General features: G+C 46.0%; 1 protein-coding gene across 4 annotated transcripts in view; it reads right to left on the bottom strand.

Moving 5' to 3' along the window:
• The window catches only part of UBA6 (ubiquitin like modifier activating enzyme 6), a 152,625-nt gene that overhangs the window by 44,139 nt on the left and 85,951 nt on the right, over window positions 1–22,535 (bottom strand). For all 4 annotated transcript variants that reach the window (XM_069743113.1, XM_069743115.1, XM_069743116.1 and 1 more), the window contains 6 exons: window positions 20,925–21,106; window positions 20,704–20,809; window positions 19,602–19,691; window positions 19,427–19,507; window positions 11,416–11,544; window positions 1,341–1,392 (listed from right to left, as the gene is read on the bottom strand). In XM_069743113.1, the coding sequence (XP_069599214.1) occupies window positions 1,341–1,392; window positions 11,416–11,544; window positions 19,427–19,507; window positions 19,602–19,691; window positions 20,704–20,809; window positions 20,925–21,106 (640 nt within the window). The remainder of the gene's footprint in view (window positions 1–1,340; window positions 1,393–11,415; window positions 11,545–19,426; window positions 19,508–19,601; window positions 19,692–20,703; window positions 20,810–20,924; window positions 21,107–22,535) is intronic.

Here is a 22,535-nt window from a genome sequence, read left to right as displayed (position 1 = left end):
TTCGGCGGGCGCACTGCGCATGCGTCCGCCATTTTGGAAGATGGCGGCGCCCGGGAGAAGACGGACGGGACCACGGCTGGATCGGTAAGTATGATAGGGTGGGGGGGGACCACGGGGGGGGGATCGGAGCACGGGGGGGGGAATCGGAGCGCGGGAGGGGTGGAACGGAGCGCGGGGGGCGTGGAACGGAGCACGGGGGGGCTGGAATGGAGCACGGGGGGTGGAACGGAGCACGGGGGGGGGTGGATCGGAGTGCAGGGGGGGTGATTGGAGCACGGGGGGGTGATTGGAGCACGGGGGGAGCGGACACGAGCACGGGGGGGAGCGGAGCACTGGACGGAGGGGAGCCGGAGCAGTGTACCGGCCAGATCGGGGAGGTGGGGGGGCGATCGGAGGGGTGGGGTGGGGGCACACTAGTATTTCCAGCCATGGCCGATGATATTTCAGCATCGGCCATGGCTGGATTGTAATATTTCACCCGTTATAATGGGTGAAATATTACAAATCGCTCTGATTGGCAGTTTCACTTTCAACAGCCAATCAGAGCGATCGTAGCCACGAGGGGGTGAAGCCACCCCCCCTGGGCTAAACTACCACTCCCCCTGTCCCTGCAGATCGGGTGAAATGGGAGTTAACCCTTTCACCCGATCTGCAGGGACGCGATCTTTCCATGACGCCGCATAGGCGTCATGGGTCGGAATGGCACCGACTTTCATGACGCCTACGTGGCGTCATGGGTCGGGAAGGGGTTAAACAGAAGCGATTGGAGCTAGCACCTAAGTCTGTTCTGAGCGCCTACACTCAGTGTTGCACAAATACGTACGACCTACGTTGGGAAGGATTTAATCTGTATACACAGATGTGTCTAAAATATTAAAATAAGCAATTGACTAAAATTAGTGTTTGTCGCAATCTGTGAGGCCACGCGGCCAGATTTCCATACTCTTTTTCCCAGGCATTGTGTTGTTCTGTCCAGAATGATATTGCAGATGGAGGGACATGTCACAAGATCTCTGTCCCACAACTTAAAGGAAATCGGTCAGCAAGGATGTGTCACTTACAAGACCTGAGCATGCACAGAGGTTCATTGTAGGTTGCCATTAGATGTCCCTCCATCTGGCAGCCATATTATAGAAGGACTGCGGTGTTGTTGGAAGGGGGGCAGGGTTTCACAAACCTTGCAGGACTTCTACAAAAATCTGTTAATGTAGTTGCCTATTTTAATGTTTAAATCACATTTACACATTGTATAACTCACAAAGTAGACCCTTTTAAAATTGTAGAAAATGACAACATAAAAGCAACAGTACAGATCATTATTAATATCAGCAGGTACTTACTGCCATCTTTTAACCGGGTGTCAAGAGGGAATGAATGCAATAACTGCTGAGCCTAGGATAACAAAAATATTGAATAAGACTTAAAGATGCTTTAATATGCAAAAACAGTATAAAACATAAGAACTTTTCATTTAATGTGAAACTAAATCGCTATGACCTATTCAAATAAGGACACCAGCAGAACACCATAAGGTACAGAACTGGATGGCTAAAAGTACAGATTTTAAATGGGTTTTCTACTATGATACTGATGACCTAGCCTCCTTGGTTCTAGGAGCTGAGCTGCAGCACGTGGAATGGTCCACTAGACAGTGTGACGGAGCTGCAGTGTTCCACTACTATATACATGGATAACATACAGGAAAAAAAAAAAAAAAAAAAAATCGAAAAGATGGTTCCAACTTCTTAGAAAATGTACAAATATATTTAGATTAAAAACACGGCGGTGTTCTTTATCTCAGCTAGATATCACAAGTCCCAGATTGCCTCAATGTGCATAGGGAAACAATGATAAAGGAGATTTCTCTATCGCTTCATTGGGGGACACAGGAACCTTGGGCATATGCTGCTGCCACTAGGAGGCTGACACTATGCAAAAAAAAAAAGGTTAGCTCCTCTAGCATTATATACCCACTGACTGGCAGAGAGATAATCAGTTTTAGTTTAGTGTCAGTAGGAGGTGGACACAAGGCTTCACCCCATTTCTACCTTATTTTTATTGTTTTTTTATTAATGACTAGCTGAAGAGCCCGGCGTTGCCTGGGCAAAGTAAATATCCATGGTTAGTTATAGCACCTCACTTCTCTTATTTTCCCATCACGCCTCTCATTTTCCCAATCACATCTTTCATTTTCTCCCTCACACCTCTCATTTTCTCCCTCACTCCTCTCATTCCCCCCTAACACTTGTCATTTCGACCTCACATCTGTCATTTTCCGATCACTACACTATTTTCCCTCACTCCTCTCATTTTGCACTCACACCTTTTCATTTTCACCTCACACCTCTCATTTTCACCTCAGTATATACATGTTTGTCATCTCCCTTATATATAGTATACACCTGTATGTCATCTCCTGTATATAGTATATACCTGTATGTCATCTCCCCTGTATATAGTATATACCTGCTGTGTGTCATCTCCCCTGTATATAGTATATACCTGTATGTCATCTCCTCCTATATATAGTATATACCTGTATGTCATCTCCTTCTATATATAGTATATACCTGTATGTCATCTCCTCCTGTATATAGTATATACCTGTGTGTCATCTCCCCTGTATATAGTATATATCTGTGTGTCATCTCCTCCTGTATATTGTATATACCTGTATGTCATCTTCTATATATAGCATATACCTGTATGTCATTTCCTCCTGTATATAGTATATACCTGTAGGTCATCTGCTCCTGTATATTGTATATACGTGTGTGTCATCTCTCCTGTATATAGTATACATCTGTGTGTCATCTCCCCTGTATATAGTATATACCTGTGTGTCATCTCCTCCTGTATTAGACCTCATTCACACGTTATTTGCTCAGTATTTTTACCTCAGTATTTGTAAGCTAAATTGGCAGCCTGATAAATCCCCAGCCAACAGGAAGCCCTCCCTCCTGGCAGTATACAGTGGGGCAAAAAAGTATTTAGTCAGTCAGCAATAGTGCAAGTTCCACCACTTAAAAAGATGAGAGGCGTCTGTAATTTACATCATAGGTAGACCTCAACTATGGGAGACAAACTGAGAAAAAAAAATCCAGAAAATCACATTGTCTGTTTTTTTAACAATTTATTTGCATATTATGGTGGAAAATAAGTATTTGGTCAGAAACAAAATTTCATCTCAATACTTTGTAATATATCCTTTGTCGGCAATGACAGAGGTCAAACGTTTTCTGTAAGTCTTCACAAGGTTGCCACACACTGTTGTTGGTATGTTGGCCCATTCCTCTATGCAGATCTCCTCTAGAGCAGTGATGTTTTTGGCTTTTCGCTTGGCAACACGGACTTTCACCTCCCTCCAAAGGTTTTCTATAGGGTTGAGATCTGGAGACTGGCTAGGCCACTCCAGGACCTTGAAATGCTTCTTACGAAGCCACTCCTTCGTTGCCCTGGCGGTGTGCTTTGGATCATTGTCATGTTGAAAGACCCAGCCACGTTTCATCTTCAATGCCCTTACTGATGGAAGGAGGTCTGCACTCAAAATCTCACGATACATGGCCCCATTCATACTTTCATGTACCCGGATCAGTCGTCCTGGCCCCTTTGCAGAGAAACAGCCCCAAAGCATGATGTTTCCACCACCATGCTTTACAGTAGGTATGGTGTTTGATGGATGCAACTCAGTATTCTTTTTCCTCTAAACACGACAAGTTGTGTTTCTACCAAACAGTTCCAGTTTGGTTTCATCAGACCATAGGACATTCTCCCAAAACTCCTCTGGATCATCCAAATGCTCTCTAGCAAACTTCAGATGGGCCCGGACATGTACTGGCTTAAGCAGTGTGACACGTCTGGCACTGCAGGATCTGTGTCCATGGTGGCGTAGTGTGTTACTTATGGTAGGCCTTGTTACATTGGTCCCAGCTCTCTGCAGTTCATTCACTAGGTCCCCCCGCGTGGTTCTGGGATTTTTGCTCACCGTTCTTGCGATCATTCTGACCCCACGGGGTGGGATTTTGCGTGGAGCCCCAGATCGAGGGAGATTATCAGTGGTCTTGTATGTCTTCCATTTTCTAATTATTGCTCCCACTGTTGATTTCTTCACTCCAAGCTGGTTGGCTATTGCAGATTCAGTCTTCCCAGCCTGGTGCAGGGCTACAATTTTGTTTCTGGTGTCCTTTGACAGCTCTTTGGTCTTCACCATAGTGGAGTTTGGAGTCAGACTGTTTGAGGGTGTGTACAGGTGTCTTTTTATACTGATAACAAGTTTAAACAGGTGCCATTACTACAGGTAATGAGTGGAGGAAAGAGGAGACTCTTAAAGAAGAAGTTACAGGTCTGTGAGAGCCAGAAATCTTGATTGTTTGTTTCTGACCAAATACTTATTTTTCACCATATATGCAAATAAATTGTTAAAAAAACAGACTGTGATTTTCTGGATTTTTTTTCTCAGTTTGTCTCCCATAGTTGAGGTCTACCTATGATGTAAATTACAGACGCCTCTCATCTTTTTAAGTGGTGGAACTTGCACTATTGCTGACTGACTAAATACTTTTTTGCCCCACTGTATATTAGCTCACACATACACATAATAGACAGGTCATGTGACTGACAGCTGCCGTATTTCCTATATGGTACATTTGTTGCTCTTGTAGTTTGTCTGCTTATTAATCAGATTTTTATTTTTGAAGGATAATACCAGACTTGTGTGTGTTTTAGGGCGAGTTTCGTTTGTCAAGTTGTGTGTGTTGAGTTGCGTGTGGCGACATGCATGTAGCGACTTTTGTGAGATGAGTTTTGTGTGGCAACATGCGTGTAGCAACTTTTTGTGTGTCGAGTTGCATGTGACAGGTTAGTGTAGCAAGTTGTGTGCAGCAAGTTTTGCGCATGGCGAGTTTTGCGCGTGGTGAGTTTTATGTGTGGTGCCTTTTGAGTATGTGCAAGTTTTGTGTGAGGCAACTTTTGTGCATGTGCCAATTTTTCCGCGTGTGCAAGTTTTGCGTGTGGCGAGTTTTCCATGAGGTGAGTTTTGCACTTGTGGCGAGTTTTGCGTGAGCCTAGTTTTTGCATGTGGCGAGTTTTGCGTGTGGCGAGTTTTGAGTGGCGACTTTTGTGTTTCGACTTTTATGTGGTGAGGTTGGTGTATTTGTGGTGAAATGTGTGCTGAGGGTAATATGTGTTCAAGCACGTGGTAGTGTGTGGCGCATTTTGTGTGTGTGTTCATATTCCCGTGTGTGGTGAGTATCCCATGTCGGGGCCCCACCTTAGCAACTGTACGGTATATACTCTTTGGCGCCATCGCTCTCATTCTTTAAGCCCCCCTTGTTCACATCTTGCAGCTGTCAATTTGCCTCCAACACTTTTCCTTTCACTTTTCCCCATTATGTAGATAGGGGCAAAATTGTTTGGTGAATTGGAAAGCGCGGGGTTAAAATTTCACCTCACAACATAGCCTATGACGCTCTCGGGGTCCAGACGTGTGACTGTGCAAAATTTTGTGGCTGTAGCTGCGACAGTGCAGATGCCAATCCCGGACATACATACATACATACATACATACACACACACACACACATTCAGCTTTATATATTAGATTTTCATTTTTTGCAGGTTCAGATTGTGATTTGGACAACAGTGTTTAATTCATCACGTCTACAAGAAGGGGATGAGCAGACTGTATTTCCTAAGGAAACTGAGGTCTTTTAATGTGTGTAGCAAAATGTTAGAAATGTTCTACCAATCTGTGGTGGCAAGTGCCATCTTTTTTGCAATCACGTGCTGGGGTAGTAGTGTGCGGGCCTCTGATGCTAATAAGCTGAATAAGATTATTAAGAAGGCAAGTTCTGCTGTGGGCTACAATCTGGACTCTTTTGGGGAGGTAGTGGAGAAAAGAACTCTGAGAAAGTGTATGACAATTATGAACAATAATGCACATCCACTATATGAGCTATTCATGAGACAGAAGAGCACCTTCAGCAACCGGCTAATACTTCTGAGGTGTAAGAAGGAAAAATATAGGAAATCGTTTGTGCCAACTGCCATGGGAATGTACAACAATAACATTAGGGTTAAACCACCAAGGTGAATGTCTACTTATTTCTCTACATTTCAGTTCACTTGTTGTGTATGACCTATTCTAATGTATAATGTTCTTCTGTCAACAAACTGTCATGTCAACTATGGAATTCCTTTATGATTTTTATGATTTAAGTTGTGCTGCTGTGATACCATAATTTCCCACGGGATCAATAAAGTGTATCATATCATATCATATCATATCATACTTTGTTCTCCCCCCAAAGGCTGAGAGCACAGTGTGGAATTGCGCCTCTACTGTTGTCTCTCTGGTCCATCCAGCAGGACCCTATCGCCTAACACATCAAGTGTGTTCAGGGCATCTGCACTGAGGATAGGCGGACTGGTCCCTCTGGTCAGACCTTGTCCGTATTCCAGAACTGAAATCCATCTAATATGCCACCAAAGGAGCCCCCCACTGCCCGTGACGAGTGTGCACCCCACCCTGAGACGGCTGCATCTCTCTCCCATTCAGTAGGAGACCTTACCAAGACCCTGGTTTCGATCTTAGAACAACTGTCCAGTCTTGCCTCCACCACGGGTCCCCTGATCGCTTTCCTTGGTGTTCCGGACCCCGCGGCCCCTCAATCCCAAAAGGTTACACCACGCAGGCACTCCAAGGGTTCTAAAAAGCGTGCCCGCAATATCTCCTTGTCTAGATCATCATTATCCTCCAGGATGCCATTTCTCTCCCCATCCCTCCTCTCCAAGGCACCAGCTCTGCTGGAGTCAGAACCTCAATCTGTTGAGATTATGATTTAGACTCCCAACAGATCTCTAAGCTCGACTCACTCTTAGGATCGACTAATCACGCTCCCTCCACAGATAAAGAAGTCCCTGGAATAGTGGACTCAATCTCACCTAGCCCATCGAGGGAGATCTTTTCAGACACCTTGTTGGAAGATAGTTACAACAGATGCCAGTCTTCTCGTTTGTCAGTCCAGCATCGTTGGACCACCCAGGGATCATCTCTTCTCCAACATTCTGGAGCTGAGGGCCATTTTCCTTGCTATAGTTCACTGGCAGGATCTTCTCCTCAACCATCCGATTTGGGCCCAAACAGACAATGCCATGGCAGTGGCATACATAAACCACCAAGGAGGAACCCGAAGAAGTCGAGCAATATTGTCAGAAGTGACGCAGATTCTTTTATGCCCAGAGAAGAATAATCGATCTCGGCTCTACACATCCCAGGAGTGGAAAACTGGGCCACCAATTTCCTTAGCCGAGAGGGTCTTGCCGCCGGTGAATGGTCCCTCAACCCGTTAGTCTTCCACAAAATTTGTCTACGAAGGAGAACTCCTGACATCGACCTGATGGCGTTCAGACTAAATCATAAGGTTCCTCTGTTAGTCTCCAGATCACATGATCCGCTAGCAATCGGTCACTGACTGACAGAGAGTGCCTGTCAGTCTCATCACTCAAGACTGGCCCAGAAGACCCTGGTACTCAGAAGTAATCAACCTCCCCGTGGACACTCCATGGAAACTCCTGGACCTTCCAGACCTTCTCTAGCAGGGTCCGCTCTTCCACCAGAATTATCAGTTAAATTTAACGGCATTGCTGTTGAGACTGATGTTTTGAAATCCGCCAGTTTCTCCGATTAGGTTGCTCAGTCCATGATCAGATTTATAATTATAGGGACATTCGACCCTGACGCGCGTCTTGCAGGGAGAGCCAGCTTTTTCTAAGGGAGGGGTGGGCCGCATTCCTAGCCTATTTATTCATCCTGTCATTATTGACAAGTATATGGGCCAATAGCACCACAAATATACCGTATTTTTCCCTTTATAAGACGCACCCCCAAATTTGGTGAAGAAAAAGAAAAAAATAATTTTTTATGTTAAATGGGGGTCTGTCTTATAATACCAGTGTCTGTTTTACAAATCATATGTCCATCATCCTGGTGTCTATATAAAAGCACATGGCCCCCGTGCTGCTGTCAGGCACATGCCCCTCTGGTCACTACAAGCCCCCGTGCTGCTGGCAGACACATGCCCCCCCTGGGGCACTATATGCCCCACTGTGCTGCTGGCAGACACATGCTCCCTGGGTCGCTATATGCCCCCCTGTACTGCTGGAAGGCACATGCCCCCCCGGTCAGCACGTGCTGCTGGCAGGGACATGCCCCCCCCCGGGACATGCCCCCCCCTGTGCTGGCAGGGACATGCCCCCCCGGTCACTATATACCCCCTGTGCTGCTGGCAGACACATGCCCCCCTGTGCCGCTGGCAGACACATGCCCCCCTGTGCCGCTGGCAGACACATGCCCTCCCCCCGTGCCGCTGGCAGACACATCTCCCCCCCCCGTGCCGCTGGCAGACACATGCCCCCCCCGTGCCGCTGGCAGACACATGCCCCCCCTGTGCTGCTGGCAGACACATGCCCCCCCCCCCACCTTGTGCTGCTGGCGGACACATGTCCCCCCCTGTGCTGCTGGCTGCCCTTTCCCCCTCCCCCGCCCCCCCCCCCGGCAGGCACATGATAAAATAACAAACACTTAACTCACCTTCCGATGATGGGTCCGTGCTCACAGCTCCTCGGTTGTGCTTCCTGTTTCTGAGGCATCGGATCATGTGACCTGAGCACACACCGGATGTCATCACTGTGCTGATCACATGATCGGATGTCTGCACACTGAGCACAGACATAGGAAGCACAACCGAGGAGCTGTGAGCACGAAGCCATCACTGGAAGGTGAGTTAAATGTTTGTTATTTTATCATGTGCCTACCAGCAGCACGGGGGGGCATATAAGAGTCATGGGGGCCATATCCATGATGGGGGGGGGGGATGCAGGCACATTTAATATTCGCTGCTCCCCTGTAAATCAACTCCTGCAGCTTCAGCACCGAGGTGATGGACAGCAGGTGCAGTGAATATTACATGAGGCTAATGAGCAGGAGCACAGGACCTCCTGCTGTCTCTGCAGCAGGCAGGCAGCCCACCCCAGCCCCCTGACACCACTCCAGAGCTGCTCCCCCTCCTCTACAGCACAGCACACAGATTCGGATTATAAGACGCACCCCCCACTTTCCCCCAAAATTTGGGGGAACAAAAGTGCGTCTTATAATCCAAAAAATACGGTAGTTAAAATACACATAATGGAGGTTTAAAGCTAATATAATATATCCAAATTGCCCAAATTAATTTAGCTGCTCATCAGCTCCAACATTTTAAATTAAACAGCAATTGTTGGTTGCAATCCCCAAAAATGAGCAGTATAAGGTAATATCCTTGAAGGGGACTATTCCTCTATTAATTGCTGTGTGTATGTATAAAGACTTTCACTAAATTATTTCTATAAATCCATTGGAATGATTTTATTCTAAAGGGGGTAAGATAATAAAGTTATCATAAGTCAAGAAGCTCTTATGAAGCTATCCAACAATATATATATATATATATATATATATATATATATATATATATATATATATATATATATATATATATTTTTTTTTTTTTAATACAGACCCCTATATTAATTCATCATAATTTGTAAGTGATTCATAGTATTTAGTGATGAGCGAATATACTCGTTACTCGAGCACACTCGGGTGACCTCGGGATTATTTTTTTAGTGCTCGGAGATTTAGCTTTTCTCGCCGCAGCTGAATGATTTACATCTGTTAGCTTGATTACATGTGGGGATTCCCTAGCAACCCCCTCATGAACTTATGCTGGCTATCAGATGTAAATCATTCAGCTGCGGCAACAAAAACTAAATCTCCGAGCACTAAAAAATACTCGGAGGACCCCCGAGGGTGCTCGAGAAATCTCGGGTAACGAGTATATTCGCTCATCACTAATAGTATTCCATTATAATAATCTGAGTATTAAGTCTCATATATAAGAGAAAGGAAAAAATGGGTGAAAAAGAAAAAAAGAAGGAAAACAGGAGAGTTCTACTGTGCCACAGATCATTCCTACAGGAAGCAACCAAAATTGAAATTTTAATTTAAACCGTGAGGATAACCAGAATTCATCCTGAATATCCACTCACTCTTTTCTGAGGAGTACTGTATCTAAATCTCCACCACTAATATCCAGTTTCTGCTGGTACATAGCCCATCCTGTAAATTCTTTCCAAAGTAAACCATGTACGTTCTTAAAATGTTTAGCGATAGGGGTAGGGGTACGAGCAAAAGTTTTTTTCTGTTCCCTACTGGCATGTTAATCTTTATCACAATGTACAATGCTATTAATATGATCCCTTAAGAAGTCTTGAGTATTAAAAATCCAAATTGTGGCAACATTCTACATGCTCCCCAGGGTCCAAAAGGATGTTGTCTCTAGTATAGGGAACCTGACAGAGAAAGCCAGTCAATGGCTGGATCAGGAATTAGGAGGATATGTACACCACCTTCCCTCCTATACCAGAGACACAAAGCAAATACTGAAGGAATTGCAGAGTATTATATTAGATCAGCAGGAATTCTATCGGAAATGATTGGGCGACAGTGGTGAATATAATATAACAACACCATTAATTGTGAACCAAAATACATCTTTAAATTAGATGTATATTAATTCTTTTATAAATTCAATTATATTAAAACAATTAAATAAAAATTAAGTTTTACTCACATTTCCCCTTTCCCTTATTAGTTCTATAGTGGATTTATGATATGCGCTGCCGATTTAAACACAATCCAAGTCATATCATGAAGCAGTGGTTTAATGTCAACACGTTTTAGAGTTCATCCGACTCCTTCCTCGTTTATGGTTGTCCTGAGGAAGGAGTCAGATAGACTCTGAAACGCGTTGACATTAAGCCACTGTTTCATGATATCCCTTGGATCATGTTTCAGTCATTAGCACATATCATAAAGCCACTCTACCCTGGTATCTTTGGATATTGCAGGAGCTGACATTGTGCGCCTCATCAGTGGTTGTGTCTCACACAGCCTTATCAGGTGAATTTATAGCGGTTCTGTCCTCACCAATTTACTTGGATAAGACCAGATTGTGCTTTGCATTTTTTTTGTTTAGCAATGCCTTAATCATAGAATTGATTATCTTAATCTGCCATTAAGGAATTGAATTCCGAAACACGTCAGCTGGTCTGACAATTTTTAATGTCAGCTTTGCACATGGAATTTCAATAAAGAATTTATTTAATGAGTAGAGTGCCGACCTTTATAGAATTCGTATGCAAACTGAAAAAAGTGGGTAAAAAACAGAGACAAAAGACATGTCATAGGGACGACAAATCGCCATTTTTTTCTGAAAGTTAAACAGATGATTTTGCATATGCTCGTGTGAACCCATCCTAAAGACTAGCCAAAGTTGTGACCAAGGTAATCCTGGTGACTGGAATGGTTTTACTGACCTTGTGATCAAAATACTTTTCGAACTTTAATCTTGCGAGTTCCACACACTGCGACCAGCATCTGGGTTTCCTGCTTAGTAGTTTAACAACATGGAAGCAGCCTTCCAGGCTCTCACAAGACTTCATTTTCTAAGAAGCATGGTGACAACACAATAATATCATTACGGTAAGGTCTAGAAGATTGATTTTTCTTTAATTTTCTGTGTATTACAAATGACACAGACTTGGTTTAAAAGTTCCTTGATGCAGCATGAGTAACATTCCTGGGGGTGGCCATACTGGAGGCACACTGTTCCTTCACAAGCCAGCTGTGTAGATGCAGTACGAACTACAGGTAAGTGGCAGAGACATGTAAAATATGACAGTCTCCAGGAAGTGCTAAAGCATGTCAAATATGAAATACATGAAATATGAATAGCAAAATGGCTTTTTGAACACTAGGAAAAATTTGTGAGACGCTTTGCACAGAATTTGGCCAAATAGTGAGAGCCCATCAACCATTGTCAAGGTGGTCTCATTAATATGATGGGTCCCTGACCTCCCTGTCCAAATGTGAACACTTACCGAAGGCTAATGTCTGTATGCTTGGGTGAATGTGGACACCTCTCTCAGTAAAGCCTACATATGGGTTGGCCGGAACCAAGTGTGATTAGATGTAACTAAACACCACATGGTGAAGGGAGGAGTGCGCAGTCAGGAAGCTAACATAGAAATGACAGAAAAACGACTGGCACATCCAAACTAGTGTGAATAGGTGCATACCAGGAGCAGATACCTCCATATACAATATACAATTTTGTTCTTTGTATATTGTATATGGAGGTAGCTGCTCCTGGTATGCACCTATTCACACTAGTTTGGATGTGCTAGTCGTTTTTCTGTCAATTCCAGGAAGTGCTGGCATCTCACCGAAATTAAGTCTGTGTGAGAAGAAGGCTTAAAAGAGGTTGTCCAGCACAGGACCACCAACCCTGTTAGACCTCTTTCACACTTTCGTTTTTACAATCTGCACAGCATCTGTCAAAATGTTGAAAAGACGGATCCTGTGCAGATTGTAAAAAACGGGTGCACTGGGCCCATTTTTCTGATGGACCCGTCTAGGCTATGTGCACCTGTTGTGTATGCGTCTTTGCAGCGGTTTTCCGCTGTGAAAACGCATACACAACACAACCCAGGTTAAAAAAAAAATAAAAATAATAAAAAAAAAACAAACAAAAAAACGCAATTTTCTTACCTTCCGGCGTCCCGCGCAGCGTTACCGATGCTCCCGGCAGCTGGCGTTCCCAGTAATGCCTTGCGTGCAATGACCTCTGATGACGTACGGTCTCGCGAGACATCGACGTCATCGGGTCATTTAGCAATGCATTACTGGGAACGGGAGCTGCCGGGAGCATCGGTAACGCTTCGTGGGATGCCGGAAGGTGAGAATAACCGGATTTTTGGTTGCTTACCGTAAAATCTGTTTCTCGGAGCCTTCATTGGGGGACACAGGAACCATGGGTGTATGCTGCTGCCACTAGGAGGCTGACACTATGCACAAAAAAAAGTTAGCTCCTCCTCTGCAGTGTACACCCCACCGACTGGCATTAAGAACTTCAGTTAGTGAGAAAGCAGTAGGAGAAAAACAATAAGGTTGAAATAACATAACCACAAACATGAGAACTGCAATCATGAAAACAGTAATAGAACACAGAAACTGACTAATATGGAAGGGTGCCGTGTCCCCCAATGAAGGCTCCGAGAAACAGATTTTACGGTAAGCAATCAAAAATCCTGTTTTCTCTATCGCCTCATTGGGGGACACAGGAACCATGGGACATCCCAAAGCAGTCCCTGGGGTGGGAAAAACATACTTCCATCAGGTCAGAGGACTGACCACTGTCGCCTGCAAGATCCTTCTGCCTAGGCTGGCGTCCGCCGAAGCATAGGTATGGACTTTGTAAAAGTTGACGAATGTGTGGATGGAAGACCAGGTTGCTGCTTTGCAAAGCTGTAGGACGGAAGTCCTGTGGTGCATCGCCCGGGAGGCGCCGACTAACCCGGGTAGAGTGAGCTCTAACTCCAGGCGGGGCACTCGGTTCTTGACCAGGTAAGCCTCCAAAATTGCCGTTCTGATCCAGCGAGCAATAGTCGCCTTGGAAGCCGGCAGGCCTCTACGCATGCCATCAGGAATGACGAAAAGAAAGAGTCCGTCTTCCGCAAGGAAGTCATTGTAGCCAGGTAGACCCTCACCGCTCTGGCGAGGTCTAGCTTGTTCAACGATCGCTCCATAGGATGAATCGGAGCTGGACAAGGAAGGCAGGATGATGTCCTCGTTGAGGTGGAAGGTGGAAATCACCTTAGGAAGGAAGGAAAGCGGAGCACTCAGGACCACCCTGTTCTGGTGCATGACCAAGAAAGGAGGTCGGCAAGAAAAGGCCGGCAACTCAGAAAGGCGCCGGATAGAGGTGATGGCCAAGAAAAGCACCTTCCAAGATAGAACTGACAGGGAACCTCCCTGAGAGGCTCAAAGGGGGGACCCCTCAGAACCTCCAGCACAAGATTAAGATCCCGTGAATCCACAGGAGCCCTGTACGGAGGGACAACATGGGCTACTCCCTGAAGGAAGGTCTTGAGCTGTGGCCGAGAGGATAAGGTCTTCTGAAAGAGGATGGAGAGCGCAGAAACGTGGCCCTTTAGAGAACTAAGGACAAGGCCTGCATCCAATCCTGCCTGAAGGAAGGCCAAAATAGAGGGAAGAAAAAAGGGCATAGATGGAACATGATTGGACTCGCACTAACGAAAATAGGCCGTCCATGTTCGACAGTAAATCCTGGAAGGCGAAGACTCCCGAGCCTGGATCATGGTGTGAATCACTCTATCTTGACACAGCAGACCGGATCTGTCTGGAAGCCTCCAGGGAGCGTCCGCGAGAAAGTTGACGATCTCCGTGAACCAAGACCTCCTGGGACAATCCGGAGCGATAAGGATGACCGTTACCCACTCCACTTTAATCTTCAATAGTTTGGGAACAAGAGGAAGAGGGGGGAACCGATAGGGAAGCACGAACTGCGACCAATGAATGGCCAGAGCGTTGGCACCCACCGTGAGAGGATCGCGGGATCTGAGAGATGAAAAAGAGGGACCTTCCTATACAGACGGGACGCCATGAGGTCCACATCCGGCGTCCCACATTGAAGGCAAATTTGCTGGAAGACCTCCTGATGCAGGGACCATTTTCCTGCCGCAAGGCCCTCGCGGCTGAGGATATCGGTGGCCCAAATAACTACACCGGGGATATGCACCGCGGATGTCGCTGGAAAACCGTCACCTCCCCAAAGGAGGAGGATCTTGGAGACCTCGGAAAACGCCAAGGAACTCCGAATCCCTCCTTGGTGTTTGACATATGCCACAGCCGTGGCATTGTCCGTCTGAATTCGGACTGGTAGACCCATGAGAAGTCTCTCCCAGTGAAGGAGGGACAGGTAAAAAGGCCCGTATTCCGAGGACGCTGACCGGCAGCGAAGACTCCAGCGCCGACCAACGTCCCTGGACAGTCCGGGGACGAAAAACCGCCCCCCCCAGCCGAGAAGGCTGGAATCTGTCGTCACAACCTGCCAGGAACGGAAGGAAGGACCAACCTAGGAAGATGAGAGGAGACATCAGACACCAATTGAGGGACCGTTTGACTCAGGGCAAAAGACGAATTGGACGATCCAGAGAAAGGACAGACTTGTCCCACTGCCAAAGGATCGCTTGCTGAAGAGGTCGTGAGTGGAATTGAGCAAAGGGGATCGCTTGCGATGTTGCCACCATCCTTCCCAGGGCCTTCATGGCCGTTCTGAAGGATGTAAGCTGTAAACCCTGAAACAAGCAAATTTTCCGGCGGAGCAAAGCTCTCTTCTCATCGGAAAGAAAAATCCTGGTTCGACAGGTGTCGGACAGCATGCCTAGGAACACGAGGCGCTGAGTCGGAATAAGGCAATACTACTTCTTGTTGACAAGCCGCCCGAAACGGGACAGGGTGTCGAGAACAATGGACAAGCTTTCCTGGACCTGAGAAAAGGATGGAGTCTTGAAGAGAATATCATCGAGGTACGGAAAGGCAGGATGACAAACTGGAAATGCTCCTGATGTACCGCAAAACGCAGAAATCTGTGATGTCCTGGAAATATAGGGACATGAAAATAGGCTTCCAGAATGTCTATGGAGTACAGAAATTCCTATGCCTCCATGGAAGTGATTACCGAACGAAGGGATACCATTCTGAAAGTCGCTGGCGAACCCTTTTATTCAGTAATTTGAGATCTGGGATTGGTTTGAATAGAAGCCTGTGAATCCTTCTCTTCCTGGAACGGGAACGATTACCCCCTTGCTGAGGAGAGAGGCGATGGCTGCAAGGAAACCCGGAACCAAAGTCGGGTCTTTTGGAGGGCGAGATTCAAAGAAACGATCCCAGGGCTGTGAAACTAAATTGATTTTATATCCCGAGGATACCACTTCCCTGACCCATGCATCCTCCATTGCCGCAAGCCAAACGCCTTTGAAGAAAGGAAGACGACTGCCCAGCTTGGGAGAAGCGCCGGGATCTCAGTGAGAATCATGCCGAGGTACATCTTCCAGGTCTAGACCTGGTGGATCTTCCTTGGGAATAGCGGGAGTGCCAGGAAGAAGTGGGCCTAAAGGAAAACTTCTTCCTATCTTGGCGCGCTTGCGACCTCTGCTGTAGAGGAAGAGGTCGGCGAGGTTTGGATTGGGGGAGAAGGGAACTTGCCCCCCCAGTCGCGTCCCTAATAATTTGGTCCGGTCTTGAACCAAAAGACGCGATCCCTGAAAGGGCAAGGTGGTAAGGGACTTCTTAGAAAACAGGTCTGCTTGCCAGGCCTTAAGCCAAACTGTCCGGCGGATGGCAACGACATTGCTGGATGCCTGAGCTGCACGAGACGCAGCATCCAGGGAGGCAGAGACCAAATACTCACTCGTGTGAGAAATCTGGTTGACAAGCTCCGCTAGCTGTTCTGGTTGGGCCCAGCCAGAATGCCTTGACGGAGTTACTTTGTCCATTTGGCCACAGACTTTGAAACCCATGAGGAGGCAAAAGCCGGGCAAAAAGTGGACGCAGCCGCTTCGAAGCTGACTTCGCAAAGGATTCTAAAAGTCTACCATTAGATTCCTTCTAAGATGCAGCATCAGGAAAAGGGCCGGACTGTGTAGGTAGATAGTCTGGAGACTGGCGGGTCCACGGAGGGAGAAGCTGTCCAGTTGGCGGTGCTCCGGGGAAAAAAGATATAACACGCCGAGGCGCTGTTCTCTTTGAAAGCGTCTGGTCGGATTCTCTCTTTCTCTGGCCATCAGCTCCTCATATTCAGAATGAGGGGTGAAAACTTTGGAAGGTGGCTTGGACCGTCTAAACGAAACCGCCTGATCTCCGGGTTCCGTAGTGGAGTCTTTGATGCCATAGGTCTGTTTAACTGCAGCAATGAGGTTCTGAACCATATCCCTCATTCTAGCGATTTGGTTAGATTCCAGCTGCAAAACATCTTCCGAAGGCGCATCCGAGAACGCTTCGCCTGACTCGGGGGAGGAAGACTGGAAAAAACAACTCAGACCGGCGTTCCTGTCTAGATCCTTTGCAGCCAATATTGGTAGGCTCGGACGGAGCTTCCTGTGACCCGCTGGCTACAGCGGAAGTCGTCAGGGGCAACCTATCAAGCACAGACACTAGGGTCTGAGACACTAGGGTGAGATCGCAGGGATTGGGACAGAGAGGAGACCCACCCTGGGATAGGGAACTCACTCCCTCGGACAGCAGGGGTGTCCAGGGCGGTGGGCACCGTGGAGCTGTTGCAGTCCTGACAGAGGGAGGGAAGTCTGCATATGTAGGGCGAACATACAAAGTGACGGACCAAGATAGCAGAAGAAGCAGGAGGATGGGAACGTTCTCCCTTAGAATTAGACATGGTGCCAGAGGGTTAGGGGACGGAAGCAGAGGGGAGTGTCAGTCTGCTGTGCAGATATACTTACAGCAGCTGTCCTGTAGCTTCCAGGCTGTAGAGGAGCAGGTCCTGCAGACAGATGCACCGCTGGATGCGACGACCCATGGCGACGCCAGAGGAAACAGAAAAGGCGTGCTGCAGGGAAAAAGGCGGGAGGGCAAAAGGCCCGCTCATTAAAACTGGAAGAGGAACGGGGCCGACAGCGCAAGCCTTGGGCAGGAAGATGGCGCCGGCTGTAGAGAGCGGTGGCTGGGAAGAAGTGGGCGGAGACAAGCGCACACACCAGGGGAACCAATATGGCGCCAGATGCAGGCACTGCTATGGGGGCGAAGCTAGGCGCCGCTGCAGGAAGAAGGTACAGGCGGGAGAAAGCCCGCCCGAAGGAGAGCAAATGGGGGGCTTACTGCGCCAGAGTAGGCCCGCGAAGCCGGGGCCTAAATTAGAAACCGGCAACCGCCGCGCCGAAGTAGGCCCGAGAAGCCGGGGCCTAGATTGGAACTCGGCGGCCGTCGCGCCGGAGTAGGCCCGAGAAGCCGGGGCCTAGATTAGAAGCCGGCGACCGCCTGAATGAGAGGAGGATGCGAATAAGCCTTCCCGCAGCGAATGTCACGCCTGTGCCTCTGAAAAGGTAGCCCCTCAAGCGCCGGAGCCCGCGTCCAGACTGGGGAGAGGAGAGGGGGCCTGAGCAGGGCTAAAAGTCCCGCTGAAAGCCCTGGTATTTCCCATAGGAAAAGGCCCTCCACCTCCCTAAAGGGAATCCCTAACCTAAAGGTCCTAAGGGAAATAGATGGTGCACCTTCTAAATACTCACCTTCTTCATCTGTATATCTTCTTCCATAATAACCTGAGAAAAAAGAGAAATATACCTCATTATTCCGGAATGCAAAAAAGACGTTCAGAACTTGCTGGTGGACGTCCTCGTCTCCTCCAACCGACAGGCTCTGGTGTGCGAGTGGGTGGGGGACGGAGCCAGGACTGGACTTCTGAGCACGCTTGTGTGCTAGGATCATGGTCCTGCTGAGGGATCTATGAGGATATGGGGTGGCAGTACACGCGTACTCATAGTCCGTATTGTGGGATTACAGGTGTGACTGTTCACCCTGTATCCCTCCAGAAAACCTGAAAGAAAACGACGCACATTGAGGTAGATAAGGGTCTAATGAAAGACCCGTGTCCACCTCCTACTGACACTAAGCTAAACTGAAGTTCTTAATGCCAGTCGGTGGGGTGTACACTGTAGAGGAGGAGCTAACTTTTTTTGTGCATAGTGTCAACCTCCTAGTGGCAGCAGCATGCACCCATGGTTCCTGTGTCCCCCAATGAGGCGATAGAGAAATTGCGATTTTTTTTATTTTTAACATTATATCTTGTTACTTGTTTAACATTACATCTTGTTACTATTGATGCTGCATAGGCAGCATCAATAGTAAAAAGAGAGAGAGTGTGAGAAAGAATTTCCCTGACTGGAAAATCTTCCACGCATGCTCAGTTTCAAAAGACGGAACCAGTCGCTGGATTCCTGCTTTTCACAGTCAGCGACGGATCACTGAGCAATTTTACGACGTACAGAAAAAACGTTCCTCTGTGCGTTGTCCCCGCCTGACGGACAACAATTTTCCAACGGATCCAGTGCACGACGGATGAAACGGATGGCCATCTGTCACACTCCGTCGCTAATACAAGTCTATGAGAAAAAACAGGATCCAGCAGAAAAATTTGCTGGATACTGTTTTTTCAAAAATCGACGGATGTCGACGGGAGCTCAAAAGACGTTAAGTGTGAAAGAGGCCTTAAGTTACCCCAGTTTGCTAAATAAAATGTCATGAGATCACTGGCAGACAGCTCTGGGAGCAGCACAGGCTTTCAAATGGGTTAGTTACCTAATAATGGACAGCTCCTTTATTATCATAGATAATTGCACTGAACATTTCCTGGCTAAATGTTAGTTACTAATGTGTGTATATGTGCAGGAGCCTAGGAGATCAGGGTGTAGCGATAGGGGCTTCTGCCCATTTGTCAGGGGGCTGCATACATACCCGCAGAACGTCTTGTGGAGTTGAATGTGTCTGCCAAAATTTGCTGTATAGAGACGGCTTATGGGTAAAAGAGCTCTCAAACTGGAAATACAAAACAATAAAGTAAATGAGTGACCACAAGGCTCAAATAAAAAGACAGATTTTTATATAACTGCAACTATTCATAATCTCGTACCTTATCTCTGGCCCACTGAATTGTGTGTTCAATAGTTGCTGGAAATGACTTTAAGGTGCAAAATGGGATTTCTTCATCCGGAGGGTCTCGCTACATAACAAAAGGCAAGAATGATTTTAAAATCTATTTTCGTTTTCAGTAACATTTCTGCTTTTTTCCCCTGACTTGTAATAACCACTATTACTAGTCACCTCCGTTACGACAACTCCTACTGACAAACCATGAGATGTTGCCAGATCACACCTTTTATTGGTTGCTAGTCTATATCCATGCGTCCAGGGAACGCATGGAGAAACTATTTAAGTTCCTTTAACACCCAATGTGGCGTCTGTCAGCCACTTGCCAGGTCTCGTGTGTGGCTAGCAGGCATAATCTAACTGTCCTATTAGAATAGGACAAGTGCACAATTTATATATTTTACTTACTTTATATTGCATTATTATTTTCACACCTTTACAGACCATCATTGTCACCATTGGGGCTCACCATCTAAAGTTCTGTAGGAAACCCACGCAAACAAGGGGATGAACCAAGTTATCTCTTTAAAGGGAATCTGTCAGTTAAATGAACACCTTTGAAATGTAAATCCTTGACACCTTTAAAACTTATATATGAAGCTGTATTTTTAACAAATTAGTGTTTTCATTTATTATGCAAATGTAGTGTTAAGTGCTCTGGGTGTGACCCAGCTCTTAAGGAGCCTCTGCTTACAGAGCTTGTTTCCTGCCCAGGACCAGTCTCTTTAGCTTAAATGATAGCTCTCTGTCTGTAGGACATCAGGTGCCAGGATAGGAAATTCAGGCAGGAAGCCATCAGTCAAACTAAGGAGGCTGGTACTGGACTGGGAAACAACCTTGGGAGGCAAAAGCTCCTTAAGTGCTCAGTTGTGCCCACACCACTTGATGCTTCATTTACATATGAAAAAGCGAATTACTTTCCAATGCAGCAACAGAAAATATAAAGGAGTGAATTAATTTACATTTCATAGACCTGCAAGCCCATATATGCTGTTGAAGGGGCTGATGTTACTGACAGATGCTGCCCTTTAAAACACTTGAGGACGCTGATGCAAAAGATGCCAGTGATTTGATATTTTGCTTACATAACTGTTATACGACTCTGTTAAGCAAGGTACAATAATTTCTGTGTGTCCTTTCGTCCCCATGGTCCCGGAGTCAAGTAAGGGACGCATGTTTGATACAGATCGACTGTGGGGGGAAAAAAAAAAGAAAAAGAAAGAAATGACATAAAAGTTTCCAGGACATCACACAGCCTAATGAATACATCTGTTTCAGACACAGAAACTGTCACATGTACAGCTACCTGTCTACGTATCTTCTGGCTTCCACGTTGTCCAGTGCGGTCACAATGATGTCCTGCTTAGTGTAAAAATCATCTGTGTAGATATTCTCGGTGGCAGGACACACCTTATCTAGACGTGGTTCAATTTTCAACTGGGGATTAATGCCCAATGTTACAGCAGCAGCAGTGCAGCTTTTAGGTTTCTGACAAAACAAAAGGAAAAAATATAAGACTATAGATGCTTAGAAGGTGTCCTAAAGCATACTCCACGAGTCCTCTTGTCCCTGCTGAAAGGTCACTTCCCCTAGGCCATCCGACAAATATTTGCATTACCTCATTTGTTAACCCCTTTACCCCCAAGGGTGGTTTGCACGTTAATGACCAGGCCAATTTTTACAATTCTGACCACTGTCCCTTTATGAGGTTATAACTCCGAAACGCTTCAACGGATCCTGGTGATTCTGACATTGTTTTCTCGTGACATATTGTACTTCATGATAGTGGTAAAATTTCTTTGATAGTACCTGCGTTTATTTGTGAAAAAAACGGAAATTTGGCGAAAATTTTGAAAATTTCGCAATTTTCAAACTTTGAATTTTTATGCAATTAAATCACAGAGATATGTCACACAAAATACTTAATAAGTAACATTTCCCACATGTCTACTTTACATCAGCATAATTTTGGAACCAATTTTTTTTTTTGTTAGGGAGTTATAAGGGTTAAAAGTTGACCAGCAATTTCTCATTTTTACAACACCATTTTTTTTTAGGGACCATGTCTCATTTGAAGTCATTTTGAGGGGTCTATATGATAGAAAATGCCCAAGTGTGGCACCATTCTAAAAACTGCACCCCTCAAGGTGCTCAAAACCACATTCAAGAAGTTTATTAACCCTTCAGGTGTTTAATAGGAATTTTTGGAATGTTTAAATAAAAATGAACATTTAACTTTTTTACACAAAAAATTTACTTCAGCTCCAATTTGTTTTATTTTACCAAGGGTAACAGGAGAAATTGGACCCAAAAAGTTGTTGTCCAATTTGTCCTGAGTACGCTGATACCCCATATGTGGCAGTAAACCACTGTTTGGGCGCATGGGAGAGCTCGGAAGGGAAGGAGCGCTATTTGACTTCTCAATGCAAAATTGACAGGAATTGAGATGGGACCCCATGTTGCGTTTGGAGAGCCACTGATGTGCCTAAACATTGAAACCCCCCACAAGTGACACCATTTTGGAAAGTAGACCACCTAAGGAACTTATCTGGATGTGTGGTGAGCACTTTGACCCACCAAGTGCTTCACAGAAGTTTATAATGCAGAAACGTAAAAATAAAAAATCATATTTTTTCACAAAAATTATATTTTTGCCCCCAATTTTTTATTTTTCCAAGGGTAAGAGAAGAAATTGGACCTCAAAAGTTGTTGTCCAATTTGTCCTGAGTACGCTGATACCCCATATGTGGCAGTAAACCACTGTTTGGGCGCATGGGAGAGCTCGGAAGGGAAGGAGCGCAGTTTGACTTTTCAATGCAAAATTGACAGAAATTGAGATGGGACGCCATGTTGCGTTTGGAGAGCCACTGATGTGCCTAAACATTGAAACCCCCCACAAGTGACACCATTTTGGAAA

Source organism: Ranitomeya imitator, chromosome 1, assembly GCF_032444005.1.
Source record: "Ranitomeya imitator isolate aRanImi1 chromosome 1, aRanImi1.pri, whole genome shotgun sequence".
Taxonomy (NCBI): domain Eukaryota; kingdom Metazoa; phylum Chordata; class Amphibia; order Anura; family Dendrobatidae; genus Ranitomeya; species Ranitomeya imitator.
This window is presented reverse-complemented; position numbering and strand designations above follow the sequence as displayed.